This window comes from Bufo bufo, chromosome 4 (assembly GCF_905171765.1).
Source record: "Bufo bufo chromosome 4, aBufBuf1.1, whole genome shotgun sequence".
NCBI classification, from domain to species: Eukaryota; Metazoa; Chordata; class Amphibia; order Anura; family Bufonidae; genus Bufo; species Bufo bufo.
The window spans coordinates 462,059,508-462,072,913 of NC_053392.1; the positions used below are offsets into that span (position 1 = coordinate 462,059,508).

General features: G+C 47.5%; 1 protein-coding gene across 2 annotated transcripts in view; it reads left to right on the plus strand.

Annotated features, from left to right (window-relative positions):
* Positions 1 to 13,406, plus strand: part of ANAPC1 (anaphase promoting complex subunit 1) — a 205,101-nt gene that overhangs the window by 90,069 nt on the left and 101,626 nt on the right. For both annotated transcript variants that reach the window (XR_005778465.1, XM_040429462.1), the window contains exons 25-28: positions 1,578 to 1,807; positions 1,930 to 2,048; positions 6,287 to 6,558; positions 8,622 to 8,856. Coding sequence is in view for 1 of the 2 variants with exons in the window: in XM_040429462.1 (XP_040285396.1) it covers positions 1,578 to 1,807; positions 1,930 to 2,048; positions 6,287 to 6,558; positions 8,622 to 8,856 (856 nt within the window). In the remaining variant the exon portion in view is untranslated. The remainder of the gene's footprint in view (positions 1 to 1,577; positions 1,808 to 1,929; positions 2,049 to 6,286; positions 6,559 to 8,621; positions 8,857 to 13,406) is intronic.

Consider the following 13,406-nt stretch of genomic DNA (forward strand, 5'->3'; position numbering starts at 1 on the left):
GAGACGAGAAAGGGATTTTACAGTGAGTAACGAAAAAAAATCCAATTGTAAAATGGAATGGGTTTTGCACAGCAAAATGTTTAGGCTGTTTGTGGTAGTATTTAAAAACTGCAAAAAAAAAAATGATGTAAAAAAAAATTGTATAATTAGTGTTGAGCTAAGCAAGCTTCGGATGCTTTATCCGAAGTCGCGTTGTTCAAAACTTCAGAATAATACTGTGTGGAGATCCATCTCCGTGTAGTATTAGAATGTATTGGCTCCGATGAGACAAAGTTAGTTATTCGTGACGTCGCGCGTAACCTCGTTGAATAACTTCGGTAGTTGATTTTTAAAGTGGAAAACCACTATAAAACGTGAAACCGAATTCGGCTTCGGTTCCGACTAGTACCTCGTGTGCTGCCATGGCAGCGTACTGCAGTTCAGCTTCGATTTACCAGTGCGGCCACAACACAGTGGACAGAGCCAGAAGTAAAAGGCTGCTGTCCACTGGCAGCTGCTGAAGGCAGCTAATTGGTGTGAATGTCAGACCTCCACCGATCTGATATTGACAACTATCTAGAGGATAGGTCATCAGTATCTAAAAGCTTGAATACGTCTTTAAGAATTGTCTGTCTTCTTCAGAGTATAGAGCAGCTACAAAGAGCCTCTCTCTCTCTCTTTGGTAGAACCGCCCCATACTGCATTACACAGATTTTAATGGTCCCTGTGTAATGCTTTAATATATTGAATAGTGGCACTTCAGGAAATTGAACACTTACTGCCAGGTCCCCCAGAGATTACAGTTGATTGCTGGGGATCCCAGTAGGAAGGCACTTTGTGATAAGCTCATTGTCAAGGAAACCTTTTTAACAAGGATGCATATTCCAAAGCAGAGAAACCATTTGAAGAGTTTGGCTCATCTCAGACATTGATGGCATATCCCTAAAATATGCCATCAGTGTCAGATCGATGCGGGTCCCAGAGGTGATTCAGCTGTGCCTTAAAGGGGTTGGCTCATCTCAGACACTGATGGCATATCCCACCTCTCGGGCCTGCTCTTATCTCCAAAATGAGGCTTCCGAAGTGAACGGAGAGCAGCCACAGAAACGTGACCACCGCTCCATTCACCACTATGGAGCTGCCAGAAGTAGCTGAGCCAGAGCTTGGCTATTTTTATTTTTTTTTAAACTCCAATAGCAGTAAATTTCAGCATTCACTTCGGGGGCCCTGTTTTGGAGATAGGTTTGGGTCCCAGAGGTGGGGTATTCCATCAGTGTCTCAGATGATCTAACCCCTCTAAAGGGGTTTTCCGAGATTTTTAACTGATGACCTTTCCTCTGGATAGGTCACAGTATCTGATCGATGGGGGTCTGACACCTGGGATCCCCGCAAATCAGCTATTGGGGTCAAACAGCTGATCGGTGGCGGTTCTGGGTGTCAGATCCCCACCTTACATACTGATGCCCTATGCAGAGGATATGTCATCGGTATCAAAGTCTTGGAAAACCCCTTAAAGGCACAGCTGTCTTGCTATAGAAAGGAAAACTCCTGACTACATGACATTTCAAAAACAGTTTATTGTAACTTTCCGTTTTCAGTCGTCTACAGCTCAGGTTCCATCAGCAGAAGTTCCTCCTGCAGGGGAGCCAGAAGAAGAGGATGATGGGATGAATGACTTGAACCAAGACGTGATGTCATTGATCTGGAGTGAAGACCTAAGAGTTCAGGAGGTGCGAAGACTTTTTCAAAGTTCCCTTCCAGTGCGTGTAAATGTTGTTCAGACGCCAGAAGTAAGCGACCATGAGTACATAGAAGAGAAAGAGAACAGGTAATGGTCACCAGGGAGTAGTAGTCAAATCTTTTAAGTTCCATCATCAGAGTTTGATAAAAACTGTCACTGGACCTTCCATTAAATAATGCTGTCACCATACACACTTGAAATTATTGCAGATTGTTACAGCTATGTCAGAGGACCATGGCTTTACCTGTGGGCCGAGGGATGTTCACTTTATTTTCCCATCACCCAGTTCCGACAGAGCCGCTTCCCATTCCAAAACTGAACCTCACAGGTTGGTTTGTTTCCTGCTCATTTTATATATGAATTGTGATTCCGATAATTTATATCGATATTCTGTGCATTTTCATTTTTGAAAAAAACCAAAAAATTCCTATACAAATCTGCTGAAAATGAACATGTTTATTGTTAACGTTTAGCTTTTTTTTTTGTAAATCTTTTTTTCATTTATACTTAATATTTTGGTGTTTTGTTTTTGTTTAATTTTTTTTTTGTTTTTTTTTACTAACTTTTAGCCCCATTAGGGGCTAGAACCCTTGTCCTATTCACCCTAATATAACTCTATTAGGGTGAATAGGACCTCACACTCTCCCTGCTGCTCTGTACTTTGTGCACACGGCAGCAGGGAGCTGACTATGGCAGCCAGGGCTTCAATAGCGTCCTGGCTGCCATGGTAACAGATCTGAGCCCCAGGATTACACTGCTGGGGCTCCGATCAGAAGCTGCCACTGCCACCAATGAGGAGGGGAGAGGGGACCCTGTGGCCACTGCCACCAATGATTAATACTGGGGGGGCTTGTGTGTGTGGGGGGGGGGGGGGCGCACTGCGCCACCAATGTCTTTTAATACTGGGGTTGGGGGAGGGGGGGTGCACTGCGCCACCAATGAAGATAACTCGCCCAAATAGGGTGGAACTGGAACAAATGCAATTCTGCCTTAGTTTTATGGGTTTCGCTTTTATGACGTTCCTAATGCGTAAAAATGACCTGTTACCTTCATTTACTGGGTCAGTGCGATTACATCGATGCCACATTTATATACAGTAGTTTTTCTTGTGGTTTAATACTGAAAAAAATAAAAATTGAATCGCCATATTCTGACCCCCATAACTCTCTTACAGTTATGTCTGCAGAGCTGCGTGATGGTCTTTTTATTTATTTTTTTGTGGGGGTGATCTCTAGTTTCTATTTATACCATTTGGGGAGTGTGCTTGACTTTTTAATCACTTTCTATACAATTTTTGGCGGAGATAAAGCGACAAAAACTGCAAAATCGGGCATTTAGATTTTTTTTTTATACCATTAAAGGGATTCTGTCACCAGGTTTCACTCCTGTCAGCTAAACATATGCTGATGTTCAGGGCCTCATCAGGATTCCTAATGTGGGCTTCTAAATGTGATCCGTAGCCTTATTTTGCTAAAAAACAGGTTTACTAACCTGTCACTCAAAGAAATAAGGTGCCCAAGGGGATGTCAAGGGATGCAAGGTGCCGGCTGCACCCACCGCCGTTCGTGCCCACCGCCGCCTTTCTAGACTTCTGCAGCGCCTCCTAATCCTCTGTGCCGCCGCTCGCTCGCTCTCTCTCCCTCCTCCTCCTGCTGTAAGATCTCGCGCGTGCGCACAGGGCTCTGCCTGATGCGCCCGTGCGGACTTCTCGATTTGGCTCCTTAAAGCGAAGTGCGCATGCACTTCGCTCAACCCAGGTATGACCTGCACTCTGGCGCCAGCCTCTCAGAGCCCTGTGCGCACGCGCGATATCTTACAGCAGGAGGAGGAGGGGGGAGGGAGGGAGGGAGAGCGAGAGGTGGCACAGAGGATTAGGAGGCGGTGCAGAAGTCTGGAAAGGCGGCGCTGGGCATGAACGGCGGCGGGTGCGGCCGGCACCTTGACATCCCCTTGGGCACCTTATTTCTTTGAGTGACAGGTTAGTAAAACCTGTTTTTTAGCAAAATAAGGCTACGGATCACGTTTAGAAGCCCACATTAGGAATCCTGATGCAAGGTGCCGGCCGCACCCACCGCCGTTCGTGCCCAGCGTCGCCTTTCCAGACTTCTGCACCACCTCCTAATCCTCTGTGCCGCCTCTCGCTCCCCTCCCTCCCCCCTTTTCCTGCTGTAAGATATCGCGCGTGCGCACAGGGCTCTGAGAGGCTGGCGCCAGAGTGCAGGTCATACCTGGGTTGAGCGAAGTGCCGGTGCATGCGCACTTCGCTTTAAGGAGCCAAATCGAGAAGTCCGCACGGGCGCATCAGGCAGAGCCCTGTGCGCACGCGCGAGATCTTACAGCAGGAGGAGGAGGAGGGAGAGAGAGAGAGCGAGAGGCGGCACAGAGGATTAGGAGGCGCTGCAGAAGTTGGCGGCGGTGGGCACCAACAGCGGTGGGTGCGGCCGGCACCTTGCATCCCTTGACATCCCCTTGGGCACCTTATTTCTTTGAGTGACAGGTTAGTAAAACCTGTTTTTTTAGCAAAATAAGGCTACGGATCACATTTAGAAGCCCACATTAGGAATCCTGATGAGGCCCTGAACATCAGCATATGTTTAGCTCACAGGGGTGAAACCTGGTGACAGAATCCCTTTAAGGGGTTCACCATATGGGATAAATAGCTTTATATTTTAATAGTTCGGACATTTTGGGACAGAGCAGTGCATATGATCTTCATTTATTTTTTTATGGGGAAAGTGATCTTATTTGAAAATATATATACAGTACAGACCAAAAGTTTGGACACATCTTCTCATTCAAAGAGTTTTCTTTATTTTCATGACTATGAAAATTGTAGATTCACACTGAAGGCATCAAAACTATGAATTAACACGTGGAATTATATACATAACAAACAAGTGTGAAACAACTGAAAATATGCCATATTCTAGGTTCTTCAAAGTAGCCACCTTTTGCTTTGATTACTGCTTTGCACACTCTTGGCATTCTCTTGATGAGCTTCAAGAGGTAGTCCCCTGAAATGGTTTTCACTTCACAGGTGTGCCCTGTCAGGTTTAATAAGTGGGATTTCTTGCCTTATAAATGGGGTTGGGACCATCAGTGGCGTTGAGGAGCAGTCAGGTGGATACACAGCTGATAGTCCTACAGAATAGACTGTTAGAATTTGTATTATGGCAAGAAAAAAGCAGCTAAGTAAAGAAAAACGAGTGGCCATCATTACTTTAAGAAATGAAGGTCAGTCAGTCAGCCGAAAAATTGGGAAAACTTTGAAAGTAAGGGCTATTTGACCATGAAGGAGAGTGATGGGGTGCTGCGCCAGATGACCTGGCCTCCACAGTCACCGGACCTGAACCCAATCGAGATGGTTTGGGGTGAGCTGGACTGCAGAGTGAAGGCAAAAGGGCCAACAAGTGCTAAGCATCTCTGGGAACTCCTTCAAGACTGTTGGAAGACCATTTCAGGGGACTACCTCTTGAAGCTCATCAAGAGAATGCCAAGAGTATGCAAAGCAGTAATCAAAGCACAAGGTGGCTACTTTGAAGAACCTAGAATATGACATATTTTCAGTTGTTTCACACTTGTTTGTTATGTATATAATTCCACATGTGTTAATTCATAGTTTTGATGCCTTCATAGTCATGAAAATAAAGAAAACTCTTTGAATGAGAAGGTGTGTCCAAACTTTTGGTCTGTACTGTGTGTGTGTATGTATGTGTGTGTGTGTATGTGTATATATATATATATATATATATATATATATATATATTTAATTTTTTTTATTATTATTATTTTATTTTTATTTTTATCCTTTTTCTTAAGCCCTCCTAGGGGACCTGAACGTGCAGTCATTAAAGGGAACCTGTCACTGGGATTTTGTGTATAGAGCTGAGGACATGGGTTGCTAGATCTCTGCTAGCACATCCGCAATACCCAGTCCCTATAGCTCTGTGTGCTTTTATTGTGTAAAAAAACAACAATTGATACATATGCAAATTAACCTGAGATGAGTCCTGTATGTGAGATGAGTCAGGGACAGGACTCATCTCAGGTTAATTTGCATATGTATCAAATCGTTTTTTTTACACAATAAAAGCACACAGAGCTATAGGGACTGGATATTGCAGATGTGCTAGCAGAGATCTAGCAACCCATGTCCTCAGCTCTATACACAAAATCTCGGTGACAGGTTCCCTTTAAATTGCTTCTCCCAGGCACCCAGCGGCTATGGCATCTGCTCTGCTTTGGAGCAAGCACCATGTTTAAAGAGATGACATCTGCCATACATGTACAACGCATGTTGTCAAGGGATTAAGGATTCTTAGCTTTGAAACAAGGCTTGGCTCATGTCTGTAGCAGCTATACAGCCTGATATAGAGCATGTATGCATATTTGCTATTGCCATAATAGTGCTAAACCATAGAAGATTGATAACATTTTTATTTTATTTTTTTTTGGTCTAAAACCTGGGTGGTGCATCTTATAGTCCAACAAATGTAATATGTGCCATATTCAGTACATCTTAAAAACGTAATATTTGTGGATCTTTTTTTTTTTTTTATTGAACAGGAAGAGCGCCACCCAGAAACACAACTGTGGATCTCAATAGTGGAAATATTGATGTACCACCGAACATGGCTTGTTGGGCTAGTTTCCACAATGGGGTGGCTGCAGGCCTAAAAATTGCCCCCGCCTCCCAGATAGACTCTGCTTGGATCGTTTACAACAAACCTAAAAATGCAGAGCTGGCTAATGAGTATGCTGGATTTCTCATGGCATTGGGTTTAAATGGGCATCTCACCAAGCTGGCCACATTGAATATACACGACTACTTAACAAAGGTATGACCGCTGTGATCATATTTCTTATTCACGAAAGTAGTTGTCAAGCTCAATTAACGAATGTCTTGACAATTAAAGTTCTATATCTCTACTCTATTTTAATGCTATTACTTTTCATGAGTCTCTGCATTAATGCAGCAGATCAAGCAATCAGCTCACCACGATAAAATGGGCCTGAGACACACAGCACTAATTTTAAAACTGTAGGGTAAACCAAGTTTAAACCATTAAATCAAAGACTTCCCCTGCAACCCCAACTTCTGACATGCTTTGCCATGCTACTGGCATTTTCAGGCGTTTAGGGGCCGTGACAGTGGAACCATGGTTATTTCTGACTTTACTGCACAGAAACCCCTGAAGGTGCCAGTGGCGCTTAGGAACATGTTGGGGGCTCTTAGTTAAAGGGGTTTTCTGGGATTTTAATATTGATGACCTATTCTCAGAATCTGAGATTGATGACTTATCCTGAAGATAGGTCATCAATATTAAAATCCCAGAAAACCACTTTAATGTTTTAAAATCGACCCTCTAGTGTAAAAAGTTGGTGGTGAGCCCCGCTGACAAGTTGCAACATACAAGATTTAAGTAACGAGGATCTGATTCCCTATTAGATGTTTTAGTGCAGAGACCCAAAAAGGGACAGTATCCCACATCCTTTAATTGTGCTCAATTTTATTAATATGCATTAAAAGAGAGTCTGTCACCTAATGTTAGCATTTTAGACCGCTCAGATCAGGTTATAGACTCCTTTGCCCACATTACAATGTTACCTTTATTTGTGCTATCCCTTGCCGAGATCTTCCAAAAAAGACTTTTAAAACTTATGCTAATGAGGTTCGGCAAGTGCCCAGGGGCGGCATTACTGCAGCAAGTGCTCAGAAAACCACACCTCTTTCACCCCTCTGTCCCGCCCTCGTTTTCTATTATTACCTCCTCTCCCTCGCAAATCTCCTGCCTGCGCCACTTCCCACTTGCCCTGCACCTGCGCGCTGCTGTGCCCATTATGGGCAGAGGAACAGGGAGTTGCACTGTGCATGCGCCACCCCGTCCCTTCTTTGGCTTCACTACAGCCCTCTGCTTTGGCTGGTTTCTTCTGCCGACTGGATTTTGAGGTACGGACTGGCGCATACGCAGTGCAACTCCCTGTTCCTCTGCCCATAATGGGCACGGCAGTGTGCAAGTGCGGAGTGGCACAGGCGGGAGATTTGTGAGTGGGAGGAGGAGGTAATAATAGGAAACGAGGGAGGGCCAGAGGGGTGAAAAAGGTGTGTTTTTCTGGGCACATCGCCGAGTAAATTGCTAAATGTATGTTCACACATAGGTTTCCCATAGAGTTCTTGTCCATTTTCGGGTTTTTCACAGTAAAAATGGCAGGTTCAGATGAGGGAAAAGTCTGGGAAATATGAAACTCAAGATGCACAATCGTTTTTGTGGCATTTTTTGGGTCTCTAGTGTTCTTTAAAACACAGCATGTTGAAGCTTTTGGCTTTTTCATACGTTTTGACATTCATCCATTTTCTATAGGGGGAAAAAAATCTGAAAAAAACCCCCCCATAGAAACCACATTTGATATGGAGAGAAGTAAATTAGAGGTTTCTATGGCATTTAAATGAGCAAACAATACCTGAACAATTGTAATACACTTTTCTCACAGGGACTCAAAGTGCAGGGATATTCAGTGGCTGCCATATAGGCGTTCAACCTAAACACACACTCTCCAGCTGCTGCAAAACTACAAATCCCAGCATGCCCAGACTACCTACAGCAGGGCAGGGTGGGAGTTGTAGTTTTACAACAGCTGGAGAGATGCAGGTTGGCCATGCCTGCACTAGAGTATTTAAGAGTCTTTTTTCTTTGTGTGTATGATAAATTGCAGTAATTCTATTTGCTCACCAAGTACTTGGGTCATTGATTAAAATTGGTAATATCCTAACACACAAGTATTAATGAGTTTGCACATTTTATCAATTGTTGTGCTACTGAAATGTCTATTTGTATGCGGCATATGCTAGATTGGCTTCTGGTAACTGTTGCTCATGAATGATTCTTCTCTTTTCAAACAGGGTCATGAGATGACCAGCATTGGACTGCTGCTTGGGGTTTCAGCAGCCAAACTTAGTACAATGGACATCTCCATTACACGACTTCTTAGCATTCACATCCCAGCTCTCTTACCTCCGACATCCACTGAGCTGGACGTACCCCACAATGTGCAGGTGGCTGCAGTGATTGGCATTGGTATGGTGTACCAGGGAACCGCACACCGGCATATTGCAGAAGTTTTACTGGCTGAAATAGGTAGGAAATAGGATGTAAGCTTGTATTTATTATACTAATCAATTAACTTCAGAAATCAAAGCACAGAACCCAGAAATATGGAATGCATGTATGTATGCCAACATCCTAGGCACGCTGTACTAGGTACACACTGTTAGGCATCATGCACACGATCTGTATGTCCGTTCCTACAAAGAAGATATAACATGCCCTATTATTGTCCATTTTGCAGACAAGAAAAGGACTTTTACAATAGTGGGGGTCGCATCCGTGTTTTGCAGATCCGCGGTTTATGGTCTGCAAAACGTATATGGTCGTGTGCATAAGGCTTGAGGTTTATGGTTCCTGTGGAAGGAATTTACAGTTCAGACAAGGATCTGTCTGTGGGTATAATATTACGACAGGTGGTATATGGAAATATCAGCAGTCACAGACTACCACCCCTAAAACATAGCCTTTATTATATACCATAAAAAATAAAAATAAATAACCAATTCAAGAAAAAAGTGAAAAAAACTAAGAAAAAATATAATATAAATGAGTCAATACTCTGCACTTAGGGACACGGGTAGGCGGGTATGGGCCAAATATATTTTACTTTGGGTTCTGATTCTGACCCTAGAGCTGGCCCTATAACTATCATTGCCTGCCTACAAACGAAATGGCTGCCCCGATAGGGGTGATCCCGTATCAGGAACCTCCTGAGCGGCCTAGGATGGCCCTAAATAGGGGATAGAGCTACCAGCTAATATATGCCGACCAAAAAAATTGTCACTACAGTGATGAGTAGCACAATATATTGAAAAAGAAAAGAAAACATACACACAAAACAAAGTAAATAAGAATCCAGGTTTCTCGCCCAGTTTCCTTGGGGGACACAGAAGACCTTGGGTATAGCTCATCTCCATAGGAGGCGTGACACTAAGTGAAAACTGTTAAGCCCCTCCTCCACAGCTATACCCTCAGCCTGGAGAGAGAGACTGCCAGTTTTTTGCTTAGTGTCCAAGGAGGCAAGACACTCCCTGCTCTGCAGGGCTGGTTTCTCCTTGTTTCAATTTTAGTTTTTTACTTTTTTTTCTTTTTTTTTTTGTTCCAGATCATCAGGGATAACAGAGACGCACTAGACCTCTCTGTTCTCCCGGGGTTGAGCTGCGCCAGTGCCGGTCACCCGCACTGCTGCCTCCCCCACAGAAGGCAAGGTGGATCAGGGCAGCCCAGCTCCCCTACATCCCGCCAGCGCAAGGGTCGCCCGCACGCCAAGTCCCTCTTCCAGCGTCCTGCCACTACGGTGCCAGTAGCTGAAGGGGCGACCCTGCTGGAACGGACCGAGGGTGAACACGGCAATCTCCCCCCCCCCCCCTGCCTGGCTCCCATAGACATGCAGCCAGTGGCTGTCTCCACAGCCAGCTACAGAAGCGGCAACATAGTTTATTTCTCTATCAGCACAGGCACCAGGTCTCTGGGTCCCATCTCCTACCGGAGTGTTGCTCAAGGCCTGAGGCTCCTGACGGCTGTGGAGTAAGGCCTCGCCTCCGGCCGACATTGGTATTCCGGTGCGGCCGGGCGCCGCATAAATCTTAGCCCAGGCTCCGTGGCCTGCTAGGCCGCCATTCCGGGTCCCTGACTTTTCCGGCGGCCGGGTGGACTCCCGCGGCCGGCAGCCGCCATTCCGAGCCCCTGACTCTTCCGGCCGGCGGGGTGGGCTTCCGCGGCCGGCTTTGGGCTTGACTTCTATGCCCAGCAGGCCCCGGCCGACCGTCGGTGCCGGTCGGTGGGGCTCCACAATCTTTGGCCCAGGCTTCGCGGCCTGCTGGGCCGCAAATCCGACCAGCCTGCGGGGTGGGCACCCGCGGCCGGTTTGATGCGCTACTCCGCCTCAGGTCCCGGCGGTACATACCGGGCGCCGCAAATTTAGACCCCGGCTTCACGGCCTACTAGGCCGCAAAATTCCGGCCTCTGGTGGAGGGGGCGGGAACTTCTCCAGGCGCGAATTCTTCCCGCCGGGAGGTTCCTCCGCCCCCAGGGGATCGCAGCGCCGCCCTCCAGGCCGGATCCATGTTAACCCTTTGGGTACAGGCCGGCTCCCAATGGGCCTGTATGGCTGGCTCCCCTTTTCCTGACTATCTGTGCCCCTATAGGTGGCCCCCCTTTAGCCTCAGAGAGGCTGTGTTTTCAATGAAAAATATAAAAAAAAAAAAAGAAATAACAGATTTCTATTGGACTGCGCAGGACGCTGCAGCCTCATCAGTAGTGCTGCTTTTCTGCATGCCCTCTTTCCACAGGCGGCATAGTGTTGCGCTCCCAACCTGCGTCGGTGCTAGAGCATTTCCCCTTTTAGGCGGTTTTCCTGCCCTCTTCCAGGATACGGAGCTGGCCAAGTGCATGCGCCCCTTCCGTAGGCAGCATTCATCATCTCTCCAGTTATGGTGCCTGCCATGTGCATCCCCCCCCTCCTAGGCGGGATACTGCACTCTCCCTGGCTGCCGGCTGGCCATGTGCATGACCCCCTTTTAGGCGGAATACTGCACCTTCACCGGATACGGTGCTGGCCATGTGCATGACCATCTTCCATAGGCGGAATGCTGCACTCTCTATGGATTTGCTGCCGGCCATGTGCGTGACCCCCTTCTCTAGGCGGAACGCTGCACTCTCACTGTTTTCACTGCCGGCCATGTGCGTGACCCCCTTCCATGGGCGGAACGCAGCGCGCTCACTGGATTCGCTGTCGGCCATGTGCGTGACCCCCTTCTCTAGGCGGAACGCTGCACTCTCACTGTTTTTCACTGCCGGCCATGTGCGTGACCCCCTTCTTAGGCGGAACGCTACACTCTCACTGGATCTGTTGCCGATCATGTGCATGACCCCCCTTTTTAGGCGGAATTCTGCACTCTCACCGGATACGGTACTGGCTATGTGCACGACCCCCTTCCATAGGCGAAACGCTGCACTCTCTCTGATGTGCTATGATGTACTATGTTGCTATGCTGCACTCTCACTGGTTTCGCTGCCGGCCATAGGCATGACTCAGGCAGCATACATACATCCCTCCGTCTGTGGTTGTTTTCTCGCAGGTACGTTGCTGGCCATGTGCATGTACCCCATACATGGCGGGGTGCTTGCACTCTCGCTGGATCCGCTGTCGGCCATATGCATGACCCCTCTTCCGTGGGCGGTGTACGCTGGATTCGCTGCCTGCCATGGGCATGCCTTCCTTCCTCAGGTGACATACACACATTCTCACTGACTGTGTTTGTCTCTCACCAGTACGATGCTGGCCATGTGTATGACTCCCATACATGGCGGGTGCACGCACTCTCCCTGGATGAGATGCTGGCCATGTGCATTACCCCCCCTTTTTTCTGGGCGGCATGCTACACTCTCACCGGATACCTTGCTGGCCATGAGCATGGCCCTCTAACATGGGTGGAACGCTTGCACTCCCATTGGATACGGTGCTGGCCTTGTGCGTGACCACCCCTCATTCCATGGGTAGAATTTGGCACGCTCATGAGATTCACGGCTGTCCTTGTATGGCTGTGCTGGACTTGTACATGTCCCCCTTCATTGGCAGAGTGGTTGCACTCTCGCTAAGTCAGTGTTGGGTGATTATTGCACACTCACTTAATGCTAGGATAACCCTGTGCATGTTCCCCTTTCACTAGGTGGACCTCCTGCGTTCCTGCTGGATTATAGGGTATGTCCTGCTTCTCTGAAGTAGGTACGGCTTTAGGCATCACTCCCTTTTGGGACCGGCCTTTGCACTCTTGCCGACTGCAGTTTGCCAGATACAATTTCCCCCCTTTCGGGGCGGACTGCTTGCGTTCCATCGCATGCTATACTAGGCTTGTGCATAACTCCCTTTCAGGTTGCACTTTGCAATTCCGTACATGCTGTGGCACTCTGTGACGAGCCCCCTTTTTCACTGAATTAACCTTTTTGCAGTGAGCGGACGTTCTTGTGCGTTGTTTGGGCCGTGTATGCCTTCTCCTCCTGTAGGTGGGTTGGCCTTCTCACTGCTTACGGGCTGCTCGTACGTATGCCTCATCTGCTTCCTGCGGCATACTTTTGTTTTCTTGGGATATGATGCTTGCCGCAAACCTTGCACTCATCTCTAAGGAGTTCATTCTGTCCACCTGACCCGGACGGGCTCTACTTGCTCTCTGCTGCACGGAGCTGGGTGGTACTCATTCATTTAGTTGGCCCTTCATCCCAGGGAGTGTTCGTGGTTCCTAGATGCGTGCCCATTCGTCCTTCCGCGGTATTGCTTCCCTGCGCTAGTGATCACATGGTCGAGAGTGCTGTTGTCTGGAGCGCCCCTCGAATTCTTCGTTGGCTCTGGCAGGACTGCGGTTCCCTTGCCTGCTGCAATTTCCTCCTCTTCGGATGAAGTGTGGTATGAGTCCTTCCTCGGCGCCTCTACGCTTCAGTCTGATCTGCTACCAGGTGCGGGCCGCTTTTCTCGGGAAGGTCACCCAAATTCTCTTGGGTGCTCGATTACCCAGGTCCGGAGGACCTCCACCTTGGGTTCTTCAGGGTATTCGCCTTCTGCGAGGCGGTGAACCGGGCATCTC